Here is a 23073-nt window from a genome sequence, read left to right as displayed (position 1 = left end):
GACAGCAAGCAAAGGAGAACACCATCTATGTGAACTGAACAGCAGGTGGGCACAATGAGCTCTCTGAGATTGGGCACTGACAGCATCACTCCATCTGTAGGTGCTGTGACTATAAATACGCACGTAGGCACATAGACACAAGGACTGCACTTTTTAGACAGGAAGCATTTAATCTTGGATCCAATTTCATCATTAACCTGTATTTCCAGGTTTGAATATGGTGCTTTCCTTCAGCTCGACGTGAACAAAATAATGACATTCATGACATATATCCTAAGACTACAAATAAATTGGTTGTAGTCACTGTTCCCTGTGGTAACTGAGATCTTTTTCTTTTATTTTGTTGATGACTAGAGCTCTGCAGGTTATGTTTGATTTTCTTTATACGCTAATAACTACAGGAGTAAAGAAAGGCTATACAGGCTTCTGGTACACATTTGAACCATGACTGTGGTGAATAAGAATAGATGATACAAAAACAAGACAATGTGTTTGTTAGAAACATGACTTCCAGTCATCACATCTAAAACTCAGTTATGTTCTGCAAACAATGTCAGTGCCAGCTCCATGTTTGTCACTGCAGTGACGGGAAAGTCTAGGCTGAGCTGGATTTGCTTCTAAGTTAAAAGATGCCTGTCTTTGAAGCCTGTGGACAACTGCAAACTCAATCCAGCACTTGAAAATTCAGCCAGACTCCTGCCACGAACAGGCAAAGAGATTGTGCTGCTGAGCGCAGTTCGTGTGCCTGGTGCTGTGCTGCCTCCAGATGCCACCTACCTATGGGCTAACATCCAGATGTGGTAGTGGGCAAGGAAACAGCAGCTGCATGATTTCTGTGCTAAGGGAGGGCTGCATTTGGACCATAATTTTGAGGTGTGAGTCCATACTTGTTAGTATGCTGAGAGATGCTGATGCAAAGCTTTGGAGATGTATAAGCTGGACTTCAGAAATGCCATCATTCCCATTCCAGCTTCAGCTGGTTCTCCATGTTTTCAATGCCTCAGAATCATAAAGATTGGAAAAGACCACTAAGATCACCCAGCCCAACCCCATCCCACCCCACCATGCCCACTGACCACATCCCTCAGTTCCACGTCCCCATGGTTCTTGAGCACCTCCAGGGATGATGACTCCACCACCTCCCTGGGCAGCTGTGCCACTGCACTTCCCAAGCAAGAGCCCCCTGTATAGAAGCTGCTGCTTTCAAAAACCTTTGGCTCCAACCACTTCGCTTTACACTCCAAGAAACCACTATTGCACATTTATATGAAGACACTGTTATGCTGCTCTCTCACAGCAGAATTCCTGTGGAATAAGATAATATGTCCGGGAGGATATCGGGAGAGTTCAGTTGTGTTTCATGTTATTACAGTGAATATTAAAGACATTCAATCATGCTTTCCCTCTTATTGCAAAGTGTTGCAAAAAAAAAAATCTGCTATATATATTTCATTGCAGAAACTGCAGGGTTGTAGAAAAAAGCTGCTTCTGTCTTACTGAAATCTATTAGCTCCGATTGCACCTCTGGGTCTCATACCACGTATATTTAATACACTCCTTTGGTTCAAGAAGCAGCTATTACCACTCTCTTCTTAAGTCAAAGCTAAAGGTGAACTGAAATGCTTTTAAAATATATCAGTAAAGCTAGTCAGATTGTTAAGGGCAAGATTTGGATACCCTGGCTTATCTTGAAAAGCACCTTTCTCTTCATTTTCTATGGGCTCTAGCTACATTGCTGATATTCTGTGGGATGGATTCTCTTATTTCAAGGGAATTCCTCAGTGACAGAGCAACACATAAAGATTTGAGTTTGAATTCTCACTATGGCTTCTTCACTGGAAGAAAAAGAATATCTATTTATCTTCAGTATACATGTCTGAGCTCAGTTTTAGTGGAATTGAAGATGATGCTATCTCAGAAGATTTCTCTCTTTCAAAAGGAATAGGAAAGAGAGAAAATCTTTCCCCTTAAATACCTTTTTCTTCAAAAACAACAGTCTGCAATACCCTCCTTGCAGACTTGCCTGACGACACCCCACATTCAGCCAGCAAGAGCTGCAGAGACAGGCCAAAACCTGAGAGCAGCACTGACAGCAAAGGAAAATGCTGTCTTTGCAAGGCTTGAACCAGAGCCAACCCAATCCAGACGCAACCCTTTGACTTCTCTGAGCTCTTGGTGCATTTGCTTGATGGAGCTTTCTGTATGACTGCAGCTACTTTACCAAGAGCAATGAAAATCTAATTGGCTTTAATGTAAACTGGTCTGGGACCACCATTTCCCTTCCAGCTCATGGGGAATGAGTTCTTACTAAAAAAAATAAAGTACTTACTCAAGGCAATGAGAGGTACTACGGGGATTTTTGGTCCCCTACTTCCTAGAACTTTACTACGGCCTAGAAGATGGCATTTAACTTTGTGACTGGGGATCAAGCAGAGAAGGCGCTGCCGGTGCTCTGCTGCAGGAGCCTTAAAAAAAATACAAATCCCACCTCCAAGACAGGCAGAAACCATGTGCACCCACACAGTGATGGGTCATGAAGATAATGAGCTGAAATACAGGGGTTGTAAAATAGGAGCCATCTCTTTAAAAGGGAAAAAAACCAACACCTAGAAATAAGTAGCAGGCAAACAAAAGCCCAGTGTGCTCCTTTTAATTCACACATGAGAAATACATTCTGGTCCAGAGGAAGGAACAGCCATTTGCTTTTTAATGGGATATTAACCCACAGGAGAGTACAAGGACTTTGCCTGCCTCATTTTACTGTCTTCCTTTCTGAGACACCAGAAAGAAGGGACAAACACACCCTATGTAACACAGGTCCTGTCCCTCAAATGAGGATAAAAATACGTATTCCTCTACTTCAGCCATACGCAATACAAGCAGTAATTGTGCAAGCTGCTGACATGTTAATAGCTATAGGAGAGGGCTGGCTGCGTGGGAGCATGGCAGAAATGGTCATTTCTCATGCAACACCACATTTTCTTCCATTAGCACAATCGACGTGGCAGGAAAAGTGCCTTTGGGAATCTGGATGCCATATTCTTCACAGGGAGGTCTTGGACCCCACCGCATCAGATCCCACCCATGACAACTGCAATTTCTGATGTCAAGTAAGTATGCACGAAGTAGAAATCAACTCTTGCATATTAAAAACAGTGTTTTCTGTGAGAGAGGAAGGGGATGGGGAGAAAGACAAGACATCTTTATACTTACCCAGCAAACGGAGAAGCAGGAAAAGCACCCCCAGAGCATAAGACTTGAGTTCGGGGCTCACGGTTCTGTAGGGAGGAGAGGGAGACAGTGAAATCGATTCTTATTGTTCTGCTTTCATTAACACACCCCATGGCAATTCCATGCTGTCAGCCAGGATGCCACCACCACCTCTTCAAAAAGTCATTAATGTGGCTTTTCTTCTTCCTTTGCCTGAACCGCCTACAGCCTCAAAAGTAATTGCAGTGGTGGCCATGTGATAGGTGCAGGAATTTAGCAAAGTCATTAACAACAGCAGCTGGTCTTGCTGTTGAATGGGGAAAAATGGAATTCTCATCTCAGCAAATTGGCATTTACCCCATCGTGTTTTTAAGGCTCCAGATGTTGAGAATTTGTATCATCTGGAATCGTGGAATCACGAGGGTTGGAAAAGATCACTAAGCTCACCCAGTTCAACCACCAACCCACCCCCACCATGCCCATAACCACGTCCTCCTTAGTGTCACACCTAGATAGTTCTTGAACACCTTCAGGGACGGTGACTCCACCACCTCCATGGGCAGCCTGTGCCCATGCCCGACCACTCTTTCTGACAGGAAATTTTTCCTCACATCCAACCTGAGGAAAGAAAACTTCTTATCTGGAGTCTTCTCAGACTACAAGGAATAGGGGTGGAAAGGAAGATGATGGACCAAAATGTTCAGCAGAACTGTTGGATCAAGCCTCCCAGTGGGGAAATGCTCAAGAAAACGAGTTCTCATGGAATTTGTTTTATACTGGGAAGACAACTGCTGCCCCACCTTTTGCTGTGGACAGAACCCGGTTTATCACATTAGTATTAGCCTTCATAGGTGCCTTAAAAAATAATTCATGGCTTTCTAATTCGCTTAGCTCAAGGATGCTACTGGCTAAAGGTATTCTCTTGAGGTAGGCTCAGAGAAATCTTTGGCATTTCAGAAACCATTAATTTGGTTTTAAGTCTTATAATAGCATTTTATGTCCCAGAGGATACAAAGGCTTGGAAAGCAGACAGCGATCCCCATGTGACTGCATATATATTGGCATAAATATATCCCCACAATACCAATAAAATAGCCAGAAAGAGCAATTGGTTTTAAATTAGGAAAAGACCATTCTGATCACCTGATCACCTGCCTTTATCTCATGCATTACACAGGCCATGTAACACGATATCCTGAGTCCTGCATGAAGCCCAAACCTCTGGCTGTGTTTCAGTAGAGTTACCCAGGCTCGACATAAGACTTAATGCCATGAAGAATCTACTCTTGGAAAAATATTCAAGTAGTTAATGGCTTGGCTCAAATAGGATTCTACAGTAGAGTGGGAAATAAAGGAAATGAAAAGAGTATCAAGGTTTATTTTATGAAAAAATTGACAGTCATCTGAAAAATTCACAGTGGGTTTTTAATTAATAGTGGTGTTCATCCGTCCACCTTTTTGTATTTAAGACCAAAGTCCATTCCCACACCTTAGGGTGAAGTAACATTTGCCACCTGGAGATACTACCTTTCTTTAGTGCCTACAACAGTGAACTAACGACTTTCCTAGACAAGACATCTAATTAGTAGACACTGAAGCAAACAAATCTCACACCAGATTCTTCGGGGTACGGACTTGCAGTGATTCCTGCCCTCATGGCACCTGCTTCCCTTTAGATGCTGGACAAGCAATATCAGAAGGCTTTGAGGAGTGGAAGACAAACCTATTTATATTTTTATTCCCCCCTGCAACCCATCATCCCAGACAGTCTCCAGACCCCAAAGTGGCTCTCCTATCTTCAAGCAGTTACATGTGATGGAATTGTTTCCAGACCAAAACTTCAGTTCTCTTTAAGTGACCATCTCAGGTACATGCCAAAGCTACTGGTCCCAGCGTAACTCATGCTGGCTCAGAGAGGGGAGTTCATTCTTAAGTTAACCACAGGAAGCAGATGATGCCACTTGTCCCTGCCAGAGACTCCATGAATACATGCCAGCACCTCCTTCCAGCAATGCTTTACCCAAAACTACAGAGACCATGAGGTTGTATATGGTGAACAGCTCTTTCCCACACATTTTAGTAGCTAAAAACTAAAACTCTGATAGAAGTGTAGCTGCTAGTTTGTATGGGTGAACTGTTTATTTCCCAGAAGTGAGAGATGAGTGTTTTTAATGTTCCCTTCCTTTTTTTCTTTGCTTGTATTCTCCTTCCTGGCGGCTGACTGGCTTATCTCATTTGGAGTCGACACGAAGACAACTCCATTCAGGATCCTACAGGTGCTGGCAGTTCCCCTGAACAAAGAACCCTTCAAACTTCAGATTGCTTTTGCCACAATATTTATCACGAGAAATTTGATTTCCCTTTAGCTACCGTAGATGCAAAGAGAGAAAAGAAGCAGTAGGTGGAATATCTCATTTTGTATCCTGCAGGGACACATGCCCTCACAGAGCCGTTCTGTCCAAGATCCACTGAAGAGTGTGCTTCTAATACAAACCTTATTGATTGGACTTTATTGGAATTTTCCAGGCTGCAGAATGGATCAGCTATTTATGCCTCTGGTTATTATTTGCAGTAAGTGACAGTCCTGACAGATAAGTAATTCTGGATAAACGTGGGCTTAGGTATAATGCTTATATCACAGGAGGAAGTGTTCCGCGTGTCTGGAAATAACACAAGGTCAGATATCTGAATAAACTACTTCAGCTATTCATATTGGCTCTACTCAGAGACGTCCTTCACAATTTCAAGTTCCTTTTGTTCTTGGACTTGGTCCAGGATGAGAGAAGTCAAACTCTAGCCAAGGCGGCACTGACCAACACTCACCTTTGCAACACCCTTTCATTTTTCCATGGTTTCTAACATCTCCAGGCCATTTCTACAGGTATCTCATTAAGCCCTTACCTGCTAAGAACATAGGGCTGCACTACTGCCACTTTGCTGATGCAACTGTAACGCCCACATTCTGCTGCACATCTGCACCTCCCTCCCCACGCTCCCTTTTTTCCGGCACTGTACACAGTCTATCCCTTTATTCCCAGTACTGAATGCACCACTGGGGCCATAGCATGGATGCCACCATCCATGACCCCACTCTCCCTGAGAGCAGCCCCCAGGTGAGCCACGGGGTTACCTGATGAGGATGATGACCGATGGCGTCTGCGCCATGGCCCCGATCATGCTGCAGACACACATCACACAGAGGAATGTCAAGAAGGCCTCTTCACAGCCAGGACTGGGGCATTTCCCAGGAACGACGGTGGCATTTTCGGCAGGGACCGAGCTGAGGCAGGAACAGCCACTGAGGTTCTGCAGAAGAGCACGGGGATTCAGGGAAAGCAAGAGTCACAGCCCCACTGCTCACCCTCTGTAATGCCACAGCCACAACGAGCCCTCCCACAGTTAATTAAGTCACTCCTAAGTGCTTATTTGAGGGGAGCTTGGGAAGGGTTTCAGGAGCGTGTCAGCTCTGATGCATGCAACCAGCAAGGAAACACCGTCCCTTGGCTTGTTTCTTTCGTCTGCTCCTTTCAAGTCTCTCCCATAAATGTCACTGTGACAAAATTATTACCAAGTTATACTCCTTCAGAGAAGAATAAAGAAACGATTTCTGTCCCCGAGACACAAAAGAACCCCAAATTATGGTTCTAATTACTTTCCACTTTACCTCTGTCTTCTCGGCTCTTGCAATTAAACTGAAGTACATTAACACCGGGTAAGTCTGCAGCCCCGCTCCTGGCTGTAGGTTGAGTGCCTGATTCCAGCACTCTGAGTGCTGGGAAGGGGACAGCCATGGGAGGTGCAGCAGACCACCATGGGCTGACTATTTCAGCTGCGTGCCACAGACACTGCTGAACTCAGGAGCACTCCGGGGCCAACAAATGACATCAGGTTCACAGAGACTTTTTGTGGAGCTAAAAGTTGGGCACGGTAAATTTTATCAATATATGATCAGAAAGGGAGAAATGACTGAATTTTTCTTTGACGTCTTCAGCAAGTGCAGAGTGTGAAAAGAAGCTTTGTTTGCCAGTTGTAGATTCAGTTTTTTTCTTATTTTCCAGCTCACCCTCCTGAATTTCTGAGCAGGGGATGTCGATGCAATTAAGGAGCACAATACTACCAAGAAATCCCTTAATGAATACAGAATGAAACGATCATAAATGATTCATGGCTTGTCTTCATGGGGCTGCTGGGTTTGCAGGTCACATGTTTGTAAGAGAAATAATGCCATAAAGTAAAACATATGGAAAAACAGCTAAATCCCTCCCCTTCCCCTCCACCACATCAAAGTAGAAGTACCTTTGCTTTTCTATCAGGGTCCCCTTAGGACTTTACAGAAGCACACTTTCTGGTTCACTGCCTCTAAAGTAAAGGAGCCATGGGGACAGAGCTCTAGCCTTTCTGACACCGATCTCTTTCTTCTGTGCAGGAGTCAAATGATTTTCTTCCACACAAGTGCATAGCGGGCAAGAGAGACTGCAGTGCAGAACTCCAGGAAAGCTGGAGGAGACATGCAGGTGCCTTTCTTGCTGGCAAACACTCATTAAAATAACAAACTTCTGTGCTGTGAGTTAGAAGCTGCCACCTGAAGGCTTCGAGCTGGTGGCAATTAGCAGCACCGCAGAGGTGTTTGTGCAGTGACAGCAGTGCAGCGCTGTAACTCCTGGTTCTTACTGCAGCGCACTGCTGGTAACCAAACAGCCAGGACACGGCCTTGCAGATTAAAACCCATCTAAATGCACAGCTGTACTGAAATATCCTGGGATTAAACTTCCATCAGAGCAAAGATGAAGAACTGGCTGCTTATTTCCAACAAGCTCTCACTGAGGGAAAGAAAGCACCTTTTTCTGGCAACGATGGGGCCCATTCTCCTCCCACTAACCTAACTTCATCCCTGCTATAACAAGCCATGTCACTGGACCCTACCTTTGTACCCTGACTCTTGGCCCCTCCACCCATTTTTTCAACCACTTTGTACCCAAGTGGTGTCCCAAAGCAATGCAAGTAGTTTGTACCAACTACATCTGCTTGCTTTGTGCTGTGCCTCATCCTTACTTGGGAGATCTTTGATCTTTTATTACTGATGTGCTACACAACTCACAGAGATCAAACAAGGCAACATCAAAGATGGACTTTTACTTTCACCCTGTGGAGAAGCAACTTTTTGTTACCCATGCCAAATTATTACAGATTCCCTTCTCTGCAACTCCCCCCTCACCATTCAATCACACATTTATCAGACTTCCACTGGCCAGCAGATTTTTTTGTGGGCATGTGAAGCTGCACAAATGCAGTTTGCTTCCTACATTTGGATTAATTATCTACACAAATTTCCCGTGTTTTCAATCATCTAATTTTTAAACCTTGGCTCTGATGATAGGAAGGGGACAAGCTGCTACTTCCCTGCAAAGCCCTGAAATGCCAGCATTGCAATGCCAGGCTGGAAAACATGCACCTCCAGCCGAAGGGGATGTTAAGAAAAGCAGTACAAGAAGTACAGTAGAAGGCTTTGTATGCATGGGTCACTTGTGGGCATGGCCCAGAAGAGATTTTCTTGTGGGTGCCAGAGCTCTGGCTATCAGCACTGACACTCGTAAAGCTTTTTGGATAGGTGCACCCCTGGAACCAGCTCAGTAAGAGAACACAAATGAAAAAGAAACAACTAACTGAGCTACAAACTGCTTTTAGAAATTGTTCACAGAGGAGAAATGGAGAGAGGCAGTCAGAAACGTCCAAGGCAGTAAAGTTAAATAAAGCATTCAGAGAATTTTATGTCTCAGTAAAAAGGAACCCTTGGCTCATCACGAGCATATAACATTCACAAGACCCTCTAGACAGGTCATTACCTGGATTATGGGTTTAAAACCTGGTTTGGAAATTTGGCTTTGCCTCAGGGCCACTGCATTGCCAAACTGGTCCATAACTCTTGGTAATACCCTTTCCAGACAATGCTATTGCTTCACTAATTTGTGTTTAAAATGCTACTGCAAAGAAATACACAAAGCAAAGCAACAAAAAGAACTCTGGGATGGAGACAAAAGGGCAAAATAAGAAAGAATGAGTGAATAAAAGTGGAGGAAGGGAGAGCAAGGTTCTTGCTCGGAGGTTTGCTCTTATGAAGCACGAGGTCAGGCAGCTGAATGCTGAACAGGCAGAGCTGAATTTTCATTACTGTGCTCCTTCCAGAGGAGTCAGAGTTCTGCCCTAAGTCACACAGCAAGGTGGTTCTTCCTGCACTCCAGACACAAACGACACTGGTTGTACTCTTGCTAAGGGCTCAGGGAACTGGTGAGACACTATTCTCTATTGTGTGCCCTGGACAAGCTGCCTTCTTGTTAAAATCATCACGTTGCTGCTCCAAGTGTTGTGTCTCTTGTTGAGAGGAGAGCAGAAGGTAACGTCTTTACATGTACCATGGCCTGGGTCACACTCTCGCAGATTCCCTTCTGGGGTTGCTGAAAGCGCCCTGAATCCATAGCGCTTCTCTCTTGTCAAAGGGATGTCTGCATCTTCAAGACTGGAGTGGGGATTCAGTGGAGGTGTGAGCTCCTGGGTCATCCGTACCAAGAGTTAGCAATGAGCTTGTGCCTTTGCTGCCTATTCAGAAAGGAAAGACACAGCCATGGAGAGATAATTGCATGTGACAAGCACTGCAGCTGCAAGTGTTCACTGTGACCAGGCTCACCTCCCACTCACTCATGGTGTAACTCAGGAGATGCTAGAATTTCAGCAGCACTAAATGGAAAACCAGACCTCTGAGATATTGCTAAGAATTCCACGTCTTTACACAGAGATCGTTTGGTCTTCAGGAGTTTTCTAAAGGAATAAATTCCTAAGAACTGAGAAATGCTGAATGCCTTTGGATGGAATCTCGGCTCTCTTGACAATTGCTCTTGCCATTGCCTCAGAGCAAAGGAGTGAAAGAGAGAAGCAAGAGAAGCGGAGGGAAATCTTCAATAAAACTGAATGAAATCAGGGTCTGGTCATATCTATCTAGGAATCAAACTTGGGAAAAGAGCAAAAGGAAAAAAGAGTAAAAAAGACTGAGCAGGGTGAACATAGTCAGATGGAGAACTGAGGAGATAGGGAGCAGCAGGAGAAGAGGGAAGCTTTTCCCACAGCTCAGGCCAGCAAGCTCATGCAAAAGATTTGGGTTCTGCCAAAGGACATACATGCACATTTCCCCTTGTGTTCCTGTGCTTCAGTACTGAGGGGAAAAACTGAAGGAGGAGCAGAAGGACGAAAAGAAAAGCCATCCTGCCTTGAGAGCGACCCTGGCATGCTGCTGCCAGAGCAGGAGGGCATTTTTGCAACAGAGCAAAAAACAGCTAAGGATAATCTGAGTTTTGGGGGTTTAACCACTACTGATTGCAAATGAGCCTCTCTACCAGATACGTGCTAACTTCTCACAGATTCATTCCTACAGACATGAGATACTGAGGAAAGGCTGCTTACTGTGCTGCTGCAGCCAGCAAAGCAGGCAGACAGGTAGGTGACCCCATCTGCCCCACAGACCGGAGTGAAGGAATCAGTTTGGCATTCACAGTTGTTATTGCAGGGGGAATATGGGTCCAGAGATGAGGTTGGAGTTGAGCTGTAAGAGAAACAGAAAAACAAATCAACAGGCTGATACCAGCTTTTCTGACCAGTGCCACATAAACATGGCTTTGAAGGGGGTCATATAAGGCAAACAAAATTAGAAAAAGCAGACTGCAGGCTATCTGGGTCCCAGTTTGAAGAAAACCAGGCTACAGTCTCTCCTGGGGACAGAAATGCCTTGGCCACCATCTTTCCACTACAGGACATCTGATGTTAGACTTGGGCTGCCTCTCTAATGAGTAGCCCCAAAGCCTTGCCCAGGGAAGGGCTCTGTTTTTCTAGAACAGGGAGCAGTCAAGAGCCTGAAGGTTTCATCTTCGAAACAGTCACCACTATGTGCTGAGAAGCACCAGAAAATAAAATACAGATTAACTCTCTCCAAGTCCTGTGAATGCTACAGTGAACTGGGTACCTCATTCCTCCCATGAAAAAGGGTTTGGAGCCATTAATATTCTCTCCACCACCTCTGAGTTTCCCTGTCTCCAAAACATGGTTCTGCAAACTCCCCTCAGGTGCTTCAAAAACCAAATGAAGCAGCGTGTGTCCCTTGATGCCAGGAGAAACCAGATGGTGCAATGGACCCAACACTACAGAGGCGGTCACGGGTTCACAATCGGGTCTGGCACCTTTAGATTCAGTCTGTATGCTTTCAATAAAGCTCATTTGCCAGCTGTAGGCACTCAGCTCTTACAGAGATGTGTGGTACGAAAGCCCTCAGAGTGAGAGCACTGTTTGACATGGCCCTAATTAAGCTGCTTCCTTCATATAGTTGCTTGCGGGCCAGCACTGCCTGAAGGCTGCTCATGGAGGACAATAACATGGCATTTCTGTTGGCAAGGCTGAGTGAGATTTGCCTTTTGCTGGCTGGCTGGAGGGGAGACCCTGAAACTCCGGGGACTTACTTGTTTCCATAGGGAACAGTAACCCCTGCCACAGGTCCTGTGTCACATCCCAGGAACAGGAATGACACGTAGCAAGCTGTGGACACCAGGTTCACCAGCATGGCCATCCTGATAGCTCCCAGAGCAGAAAGGCTGAGCTTCTTCACCAAAAGACCGCCCAGGAATATGCCCAGACATGCACATGGGATTGCTGTCATCCCTGCAAGAGGAAAAAATCAGCTTGAACAAGTGCAGGTAATGCTCAGTGAACAGCACTATTACATGGTGAAACATTCTTACCATCATCTACTGGAGTAGCACCAAGCTGGTATTTATTTGTTCTTGGAATATTCTTCTTGTTCAATCAATAAATCCCAAACCACAGAGGCTGCGGTACCTTGCAGTGTTAGACCCTGTCTGGACTGGCAGAGCAACTCACCCACCACTCTACTCCCATCCGTGCCTCAGGCCCTGCACAATTAAATCTGTGCTGCTCTCTCCAGACTCATTTTAGGGTAAACTGGGGCTGCCCAGCAGAGAGGAATGCATGCAAACGGATATTCTGCCTTGCACAGAGGAACCGGGATCTTCTTTCAGTTTTCATCCATACTGTAGGGGGATGGCAAAATTGCTGAGATAGGCCCATCCTAATCCAACCAGCAGCATCTCTATTGCCCCCTGTGACAACTGGCAGCCAGAAAAGTCAAGAATATTCTGAAGTGCCTAGAGACTTTGGATGAACCCTGCTTGGTATACTTCAAAGTACTCTGATATTCAGAGATTAGGCAATAGTTGCATTAGAAAATATTAAACCTCCCTTATAGAATCTTCCTAAACCATAAGATGCAAAATCACTGCCAGAAGTGACTCACTTTTCAGGCACAGAAAAGCATTATCACACTAAACTTGTCTGGGTTCAATTTAATCCCTTTGCTGCCAGTTACGCTCCAAACCTTACCTACCCAAGCTGAGCACAGAAGCGCATCCAAATCCTGGCATTTATGGACTCCTACAAACACCACCTGGGAAATCTGGCAGCAATGCTGCTTAAATTAAACAAGTTGTTTTGAGGACAGTGGAAGTATCAAAGTCTCCCTTCCTCCTGCTGGGTCAGAGGCAGGACGTGCTCTGGCTCACGGCAATTCCCACTCTACAGACCAGCCAGCTGCACACATGCTGGCTGGCCAGGCATCCTCCAACAAACAGTGGTTTTCCTTCTACCACTGGGTCAACAGCGAAGCTGCTTTCCTTTGCTAAGCCCTTAATTTTCAGGAAGGACAGAAGAATCCAACATATTTGAGACCTCTGTGTCACTGGTGAAGGCAACATTGATGGCAAGGGATTGTTTATTTTGGAAAACTGGGCCAACCAAAAGATACCAACAGTCAATGGGAAAATAAGTAACTGTCAGGAGAGCAGCTTGCAAGTTTTTTATTTTGATAGTAAGACCCATCCATTTCATGACGTCCCAGTTTTCGAGAGGTCGCTGCCAGATGCCCATCTGGTGATCTGTATTTACAGATAAACCCAAACCAACTTGCAGATATTTTAAATGAGTACTGCTGAGAGAACGGATGTCATAAACAAATCATTAGACTGCTTGGAAATGAGTAGCAGGAAAAAATAAATGAAGATCCTATGTACACATCAGTATCCTGACAGAGGACAAATGAATGTAGAGGAAAACAGAGTACATGGAAAACAGCAGCAGCATAGTGTGCTCAGAGAGAAGGGGAATTTAAAAGACAACCAAAGTGCATGAGCTTGGCTATTTGAGCTGCTAACTATAGTCCTGTCATTTCCAGTACAAGGGGAAAGGAGGGACTAGCAGGAGAAACTTGGCTTCCTAAACCAAATAGACACGGGCTGGAGAAATCTGGGATACCTGAACCAGGAAAGAAGTAGTTAGATGGGTGACCCTGTAGCTTGACAAGCAGTTGTGTTCTTAGGGAACCAAATGGCCCAAGTGGGTTGGGATTTCTGCTGTACATCAAAGCTAATACATTTCTGGATACTTCAAAGACATCACGTGTCTGGGTGTTGGGCAAGTCACCTTTTGGGCAGCCTTATCAGAGAGCTTGGCTGCAGCCAGCAGCCATGCTGAACACTTTTCAATGCCTCTGGTTGCTGGAGCCTCAGCAGTGCCATGGTTACTCACCCAGCAGCTGGTTGGCAGATGAGGTGGTGAGGTTGAACTGCTGCTCCAGGTACTTCCCCAGGAAGGCAGCAAAGCCTGCCACCACAGCTATCTCCATGCAGGCCGCCAGGATGATGCAAGTGAAGACGGGATTGGAGAGCAAGTGCTTTGTTACTTTGGGGATCACTGGAAGAGAGGGAAGAGGGAGACGTGTCACTGTGTGGGCTCTGCTCAAGGCGCTCTCCATAGAACAAACACATGGTACTAAAACTATATTTGCATTACGCTCAGACAAGCTGATTGAAAAGTGGCAACACCAGAATGAAGTACCAACGAAAGAGCCAGATAACAGGAGGTGCCAAGGAAGTCACCTGTCACTCTTCTTAAATGCTATACAGCTTATGTTGAAATTCTGAAGGATCAATGCTTTCCAGTTTGTTTCCTCCACAGAGACGTCCAGCAAAACCCAGCATTCTTTTCCCTTCTCCTCTCCCCGTCTGCTACCAATGAACAACGCTGAGCCAGTGGATGAGCACCACACATTATCTCAAGCTTTCAGACGCAAGCAGTCCAAGCTCACATTTGGCCCTTCCTTTTCCTTCCATCCAAATTCACTTCATTTTTTAATTGTCCCATAACACTGCCTTGCTTGCCGAGGGACGTCTTGCAGCACTTCTGGGTGCAAGATGAAATTCTCCTTTTTAGCCTGGTGACATGGCCATGCATGAAGCATAAGGGACATTGGGCACGTTAGCCTGCGTGCTCCCATATACCTGACCTTGAGCAGATCAACACCACCTTCTGCATGGACCCCACCAGCTTCAGCGGCTGCAGCCCTTTGCTGTGTAACACACAGCTGCTTTAGTTTCATGATCCCTTGCTCCTCCCTTCCGAATCATTAGTGTCCAGAGTCCTCTTCTCCAAGCCCGTCTCTATTTCCGATAAGCAAACACAAGTTACCTTACAAAGGGAAATCTGGCTAATGAATCAGATAGCACATTTTCTACTTCAGCGAACATTTTAATTATTGCAGAGATAACACAGCTTGAAGAGGAAAACATCCCAGTACAGGAGAAAGCCTTGCTTTGTCTCAATACCTGATGACTAATTTCTTCCTGAATTAAATGTGAAAATCATTAAGTTTGAAAATTACCCTGCTGAAGTGGAGTGAAGCCTCAATGGGCCCCTATTTGCATTTTGAAAATCCATTTCCCACCCCCCTCTGGCGTACCAGGGTCTAGCAGATGACAGATTTCTCTGGTGTGGCTTCTGTTTTCCCCTAGGGCTTTTTTTTTTTGGTGCAAAATCTAATTGCCTTGGCCTCAGCAAGCAAATGCATGGCTCTTTGTCAAGGCTCTGCTTGGGTCCCCACGGTTCTTTCTTTGGGGGAAAAAAAAGGTTATAATTAGGTTTGATCTAACCTTTTTGGAAGGGGCCACTCCACAGTTTCTACTCCCTTTATAGCATAAATGTTTTTTTCGTGCTGTATAAAATTCTTGCTTCCTGAGGATTTGCTGAACATAATGAAGGTGCAGGAGGCATAGGATTTTTTAGTAGAATGGGACTATAAAAATAAAAATAAAAAGAGACAGAGAGGGAGAAGCCATGGTGATTCAGACATGGAGAGATCTCAGGAACCACCTGCTGCCTCCTTCAGTTCTTTGGTGGCCACCTACAGACCTTCCCATCTTGCCAGGAAAAGAAGGGGGAAAAAAGAGGCGAAGGTGGACTTGGCAGAGCTGAGATTGGAAAGCCATATTTAAGGCATTACTGCCTTTTGTGCCTCTGGAGTTCCATTTGTACAAGATTAATGGATTCCTTGAGATGCAGCTCTGTGCCAATTCAAATGTTAAGACGCAGAGGTGTATTTGTAACTTTATCCACCAAATCAGAACAATGACAGACTGACTTTTGCAGGAGGGAGTTCGAGACGGTGGACATTTATTGCTGAAGGTGGCAAGGCTGGTACCAAATCACCGTGCATTACAAAGTCCAAATCCAGCCTTACTACACGGTCTGGCCATCCTATACTGCAACAGGGCTCCGTTCCCACTGGAGGGTGTGATACAAATCCCAGCACAAAGAGCGCAAAGGCAAAGTAGGCAATGCCTGACAGCTTCCACCATCTCTCAGCATGGGCCAGCTCATTCCCTTTTATTTTCTAAGGAAAATGACAAGAGGCTCCCCAAAGAAATGAATATCCTTTCATCTTGCTACTGCCACCCGTTACGATGATTCATTTGACACCTGCTGCTGCCTTATCTGTCTCAGTTCTTGGGGTGAAATACCTCTGGGAACAAGATTAAAAGTCAGCAGTGAAGTTTAAAATTCTCTCAATAGACTGAAGCGACGTGCTTTCAGCTGCCTGGCATATGGTGCCTGGTGAGAAGAGGGAATGGAAAATGTCTGAAGGGGGTCAGGAAAGCCCCAGCACAACGGCTTCTCCCCTGGAGCCAAAGTCATGATAAATGTTACCCTGAGCCTTGCTGACTCAATCAGAACTTGGACGTGTGCTCTAGCCCAAAAGGTTAGCTGCCTGCTTTGCAGCTCCAAAATGTTGTTAATAAATCTGATGCTGAAATCCACTCACCCAATGGGAAAAGCGAAAGGACTTTAGGATTTAAAATAGTCTCAAGAGGCCTCTTTGAGAATGCACAAGCTGCATCAAGACAAGGCACAGGAAGGCTCACCCTCCATACTTGGATATTAGGAAAAATTTCTTCTCATAAAGAGTGGTTGGGCACTGGCACAGCTGCCCAGGGAGGTGGTGGAGTCACCGTCCCTGGAGGTGTTTCAGAACTGTGGGCATGTGGCACTGAAAGCCGTGGTCACTGGGCATGGTGGGGTGAGATGACAGTTGGATTAGACGACCCTAGATTGTAGGTTAGTCAGAAGGACCAGCTCATTTAACATAACATCCTCATCCCAATGTACCCAACATGCTATACAAAAGCGATTCCCATTGGAGAATACACCAAGAAGTAGAATCTCATCCTCTTTTCTCCACCGAAGCATTTATGCCCAACACTTCAGACTTTCTGCTTACGGGGGTTGATCCTGTGATCAACCATTGGTTGATCAACCATTCCAACCATTCAGGTTGGAAGGGATCAAGGAAGATGTCCCACAGCTCTCTGCCACCCCTGCTAATCTCTCCAGTTCCCACCCTCTAACACCCTAAGCAGCATCCGGGCCAAACACTGGCTGCGGAGGCCTCAAGCATCCTCTCCTGCTGAGGATGCAAGACCATGGGCTCAACAAGCAAATGCACTTCTGTACACCAAGTAGCTTTGATTTGTCACTAAACATCGGGGAGTACAGGGAATAATTGGCAACCTCATTACATGAGGTTTAACTACTCTCCAGAAACGACAAACTATAATCATCATGTTGGTGCTTGAAATGAATTGTTTGGAGCATTACAATCACCAAGGCCCCTTTTTCCAGTTGGAGCACCCTACAGAGACATGTTTTCAATTTGCAGTAAAGATGAGGAACACAGAAAGCGAAGTAATAAATTAGTGGGAGGTTTAGAGCCCAGTCCACCTAGGACAGTGTGATGAGGGGAAGGCAAAATTTAGCACTGATCCAAAATACTCCTTTCTAACAGCAATGCAGGCAGCATGCGTCAGATTTGAATAGGAAACAAAAGGCAAGATCTGCACCTTGCTTGAGGAATATGGGATAAAGAAAATAGTGCAGGCAGCAAGAAGGAAATACCTGCTGGAAAGAGGCAGCTCCTATAATAGAGAAGATGGAAGAGGACACGAGGCACTAGAGATAACTCAGGTGAGTTTAATATACCAAAGTCCATAAGGTCTGGGCAAGATTAATATCACAGATGGTATGAAGGAAAAGGATGACACTTGTGTCAAACATGCTTCTTGAGAGACAGGACTTGAAGCACCTGTGACATTCTCAGATTCATTAAAGCTGTGAATTTAGAGCTAATTTTGTTAGCTGCTGATCTCGTGCAATCCTATGTGCTCTCCCTGAGGAATACAGGCATTCCATGGCTTGGGACCCCCACACAGCTGGGAGCTCCTGCCCCAGCACTACCAGGGGGCACTTGTGGGGAGAGAAACCCAGCATGCAGAGCAGCTCTCCCCCCGGGTAGTCAGCAGATTGGTGCACAGAGCAGGAAGGATCTGAACAGAAGACAAGACAGCTGTCAGCTGTACATCTCAGCCCTCCTACACTCTTGGAAATGAAGCTGGGTGGAAACCAAAATGTTTCCAAATCAAGGGAATTTGTAGTTTCAAAATTCATTTAATTCCACTGTAGGTTTTCCTTGAATTCCTTGTGAATGAATTTCTCGCTCCAAAGCTGAAGGATTCCATATCAATTTCAACCTTTTTACATTTTTTCATCTCTCTAGACAGATGCAGTAAGTTTCTAGCTTAAATAATTCGAAAACAAAACGCATTTAGAGCTGAATGTTTCAAAAGGGTTAAAGAAAAAGCCAAGGAAGCAGTTTGACAGTGAATTTCAGCAGAATTGACCATTCAGATTCAAAGAGATGGATATTTTCCTGCAAAAAACTGATTCCGACAGTGTATTTCCAAGCACGTCCTGGAGCAGGTGGTGCATTAGAAGCGGCGTGTTAGCACAAGGCAGAGGGCAGATGCTGGGCAGACACGAGCAGAGGGCACAGGTGCCCTGCCAGATCTGAGCATCATCTCCAGCCCCAACAGCACAGAGGTCCCTGGGGCAGCACAGAGGTATGAATGGAAAGCTGTGCCCTCAGGGCAGCAGGGACTGCTTTCACAGACTTAGAGTGCTGGGCTGGAACAACCCTGCCAGTCTGCCATATGAGTAAAGATCAATGGCAGCATTTATCCATCCTCTCCCTGCTATTAATCCTTCACTTCCCTGTGCTCCCAAATGGACTTGTGTTGCTTAACTGGAATAGAAATCACCTAAAATGGTGCAGCACTCATTCTCTCATTTGGAGATGGTAAGCACCTCCCAGTGCCATCTCCAGGCTTTCTGGAGGACAGCCTGCTCCTTCCTTGTGAAAAAGGGGAAGATGGTTGCTGTTATATTAGTCACAGCTTTTCCCTGTGCTAAAGCCAAGGAATCTCACCCAGCCCTCCATCTCAATGTCTCTCAGCAAACTTTGCAGTGTCTTGAGCATCCTCCCATGCTCCAGATGTGCCCTGACACCAGCTGACAGTCACATCCCTGTTGAGAGCACATCTCCAGGTGACACTGCCCTACTTCCCTCCTGCCATGGCCACTCACTTGCAGCAGTCACTGCAAGGCTTGGGAAAAAAAAAATAAATAAATAATCAGAACCATTTAATAGCCAAAAAGGATTCTCAGCTCAGCCTCCAAGGGTGCACTGCTGCTACAGCCCATTCACACAAAGCCCAGAGTATAAACTCTCCTTTCCACACAATGCACAAGAGATGGACAACCACACACCTCCATGCAGCCATGGACTGATGCCCAGCACACACCTGTTCAGGATGGAGCTGCAGAGACAACACTTACAGAACAGCTGCTGGAGTTACTGACCACACAAACCCTGAAGAATGCTTCCACCCACAACCCCATGTACATCTTCTGTTCTTCAGCTTCTCAAACACATACAAATTCCAAGCCCACGACAGGCCAGGAGACAACTATATGCACACATATATATTTTTAGCCTCCGTATGCAATTATCACTCCTTTTCATCCCAGGAAAAACAATAAACAGGTCTGACCTTCCCCAGAGGAAACTTTACACAATCAGCAAACGGATCAAGGATATGAGGCTCTGTCACAGAGGAATGCATATATATTTTTCAGCTGCTGGCAAAACAATATATATTTATACACAACAAGATTGAAGCCTCCACCTTCAGCACTCCGCATCAGAGATGGTGAGGTTAGTCCTCCCTTGCCATTCATGTCTGCTCACCTTCAAGAGGGCACTTGGGCAAATGTGACTCCTGGCCACGTTCTGACTCAGACAAAAGTGCCAATGGACTTGAAAGAAGATGCCAGCTACCAACACCATGTCGGCTGTGACAGCCTCAAAGGCATAACTAAAAAGGTCGTTATTTGATTGTGCTGTCTTATTTGATGTGATGTAAATTGTACTTCAAAGTCCATCTACAAAGAGACTTCTGGAACTCACTGATCCGAATGGACTTTACCCGCAGTTACAAGAGTAACGTGGAAGAGTGTGGTGCCTCCTGATGTAACCAATACTTTGAAGCATATGGATGTGGAATTTTAATTTCCGTACTTCAATGAGCAGTAGCTGCTGTGGCACCCATCTCTGCGGCCTCTCTGTGTGCAAGTCAGCTTGCTCTGCATCATCCACAGGCAGAACTGCGACCCCTCCATGCAGAAAGGACATGCCACATTCTTTTATTCCTCTGTATGAAAACCTGCAAAAATTTCTAGCCCGTGCCAAAATGTAGCAGCCAGAAACAGATGCTCCAATGAGTCCACAACAAAAGCCACAGAATCACCCAGCTGGATGTACCACGGAAAACACCCATTTCCCAAACCTGAGAAAATCCTCGCAGCGAGGACAGGAAGATAAAAGCAATCATTCCACTGACACATTTTCAAACAATCTATCTTTTTACCTTTCCTTCTGTTTGAATTTTCTCATCAAGTCAATATTTCACATCTTTGACCTTCCCTTAATGAACAACCACATCAACTATTCAAGGCATTTTTTTTATATCTGAGCAAATATTTTTTTCCCAAAGCCTTTTTTTCTTTCCCACACGCACCTCATTCAACTCCCAGTTATGGCAGCTGCACAGGGAATAAGTGATTTTGTCCTCGGTTATCAAAACGTGATAGACAATAACAAGACCTGCTCTGCCACAGTGACAGAGAGTGGGAAGAAGCCACCAGTGCTACAGAACTGGTAGTTCTTCATCCTCTCAGATGAAGGATTTTCTGTTGCGGTGTATTGAACAAGGATATGTGCCCACACTCCTGCACAATGCAGGATCTTTAGCTGACCTTAATTAGAACCAGCTTCATCGACATCACTAAAGGACGTGATATGGGATTTTCTATTCTCATCTGCTACAAGCCATTTTCTGCCTTGCTGCTTTGTTGCTATCCTAGGCTGGTATCTCTCTCTTCCCCATTCTTAAGGGCTATGTTGTGTCCTGCTATGCTGTGGGGCTGCAATGGCCCTGCTGTCTCCCCAGTGCTGGGAGTTCCCCATCTCTTCTGTCTGCCTTTGCTGGCTCTCTGTTTTGGGAGGCAGAGGGAAGCAGGACTGCAGACTGGAGAGAAGCTCACAAACTGCTGCAGTGACTGTGTTCCCCTTCGTTTTTATCAACTCCACAGGACTATCACGGATTTCTGAAGCTTTTTATTTTAAGAAAAATCTTTCAAGTGGAACAAAGTCTGTCTTTAAAATGAGGACAATACCAGAGATAATTAGAAGCTAGGGACTGACATCTCAGTATAAGAGGCTCGTATTTTTTTCCTCGGTAAAGGTAGATAGCCCAAATCAGAGCCCAATTATAAATCCAACCAGCTGGTAGCCTGCTGCTGCCTCTCAAAGAAAACGTGAGCAGAGGCAGTGCATCACCTCGTAGCTGCTGGAAGCAGGTTGTGCTGCTCTCTGCGTCCAACGCGTGCCGCAGGACCCCGTTGCTCGGCTTGGGCCTCTCGTAGTCCCTGTCAGGAAGCATGGCCTGCTCGCTCTCCCCAGCGTGCTCAGGCCTTGGGGGCAAGGACTGCGGGAAGCCAAACATGGGCAGGGACGAGAAGAAGAGTAAGGCACCACAGAGGAGGAAGCCTCCCCACCATGCACCGATCCAGCGAGGGTCATCTGGGGTGATGTCCAGCTTACCTGCAAGGGAAAACAGAAGTCAGTGGTTTGGTGGGATGAAGGAAACACAATGGAGTTAGGGATCCTACAGCCTGGGGGTCTTTTGGCCCCATGGAGCATCCTGCACCCATCCCGTGCGAGCTGCCAGCACATGCAGATCTCCCCCTGCAAGAGGTCTTTAGTACAAGCAGCCTTGTCTACCTTGGTGGCACCTCCAGTTTCTGCAAAACTCCATAGTCAGAGCTTCTCTGCAGCTCTTTGGCTCTGCCAACACTAGGATGCTGCTGTGTATCAAGTGTCCCCTTTGATGGCACTGAGGTTTTAGGTCTCACTGGCCCAGAGTGTTAAACAGATAAAAAGCCCTCAGTGCCCTCCCTGAAAGCTGCTGGCTGGCTATGGAGATGGCTGATGGAGGAGCGTACAAGAGATGCATCCTGCAACACAATGCATACTGACATGGGCTCCATGGTGTGAAACTTGTGCTCACTTACAACCTGTGACTGCATGAAGATTGGGAAATGCCAAAATGAACAGTAAACACATATAGCTGACATGCAAAGACCTGCATGGAATAGAACCAGCACAGACAAGGATGCTGCATCTCCATCCTGGCTCATCCAGGTCAGCACTTGGCTTTGAATTCACTGGCCTGAGTCCTTTTGGACATTTGGGCAGTATGAGCAGCTGTAAGAATGCGGAGCATCCTAAATATTGGGAAACATTTACAAGATGTAAAAAATGTTGGAAAAGAGACCCATTCACTGTAGCAGCTGGGCCTGGAAATGTAGAGATAGCATCAGCAAAGGAAGAAAAGCAGAGTAAAAGGCAAGGGTATCATGTTGGCTGCCATTCAGCAAAGATAAGGAAAAGAGAGAGCACCGGTGTCAATTTATGGGAATTAAAATAAGCAACAGGAGAGCAAATGCTGTATTCCCAACAGCAACCCCACTGCCACGGCCACTAAGCACTGGTGGAGGGTGACCAGTGCTGGGAGCTGGCTCCCCAGGAGACCGGGCTCCATGGGGCTGCAATAACAAGCTGCTCTGTTCACCATGTCTGTCTGGGCACGGCTACTGACATATCTGTCTCAAGTGAGGCAATCAAGTTGTCTCTCGAGCAGAGACAGAAGGAAACTCTTTTTTTCCTTAGGGAAAATAACGTGCAGCACTCAAATATATATAAAGTTTGAAAAATAGTCTTTTGGAGGGATTGAATTTTTCTGCTGTTATTTCCTCCTGCCTGAAAGCACATCTTTTCAGGCTCCTGGGAACACATCCACAAGAAGAGCCAACGTAAACAAAAGTCTTCCTCACATCCCCTTCCTGTACAGGTGCTGTATGAAGGGTTGTGCCACAGGGAGTCTTGGCACCCCACACCTTCGGTCCGAAATGGGAAGCAGGACAGGTTGGCATTCTGGAGTTTGGTCTCCAGCTGTAATGTAGAGTCTC

At 45.8% G+C, this 23073-nt stretch overlaps 1 protein-coding gene across 1 annotated transcript in view; it reads right to left on the bottom strand.

The window, feature by feature from the left end:
• Positions 1–23073, bottom strand: part of SLCO3A1 (solute carrier organic anion transporter family member 3A1) — a 112300-nt gene that overhangs the window by 2628 nt on the left and 86599 nt on the right. The window contains exons 4-9 of the mRNA XM_042875639.1: positions 21383–21646; positions 13846–14010; positions 11709–11907; positions 10663–10801; positions 6341–6516; positions 3214–3278 (exon numbers count right to left, since the gene is read on the bottom strand). Coding sequence (XP_042731573.1) covers positions 3214–3278; positions 6341–6516; positions 10663–10801; positions 11709–11907; positions 13846–14010; positions 21383–21646 — 1008 coding nt within the window. The remainder of the gene's footprint in view (positions 1–3213; positions 3279–6340; positions 6517–10662; positions 10802–11708; positions 11908–13845; positions 14011–21382; positions 21647–23073) is intronic.

This window comes from Lagopus leucura, unplaced genomic scaffold, assembly GCF_019238085.1.
Source record: "Lagopus leucura isolate 7727_CA_CO unplaced genomic scaffold, USGS_WTPT01 Super-Scaffold_100015, whole genome shotgun sequence".
Taxonomy (NCBI): Eukaryota; Metazoa; Chordata; class Aves; order Galliformes; family Phasianidae; genus Lagopus; species Lagopus leucura.
This window is presented reverse-complemented; position numbering and strand designations above follow the sequence as displayed.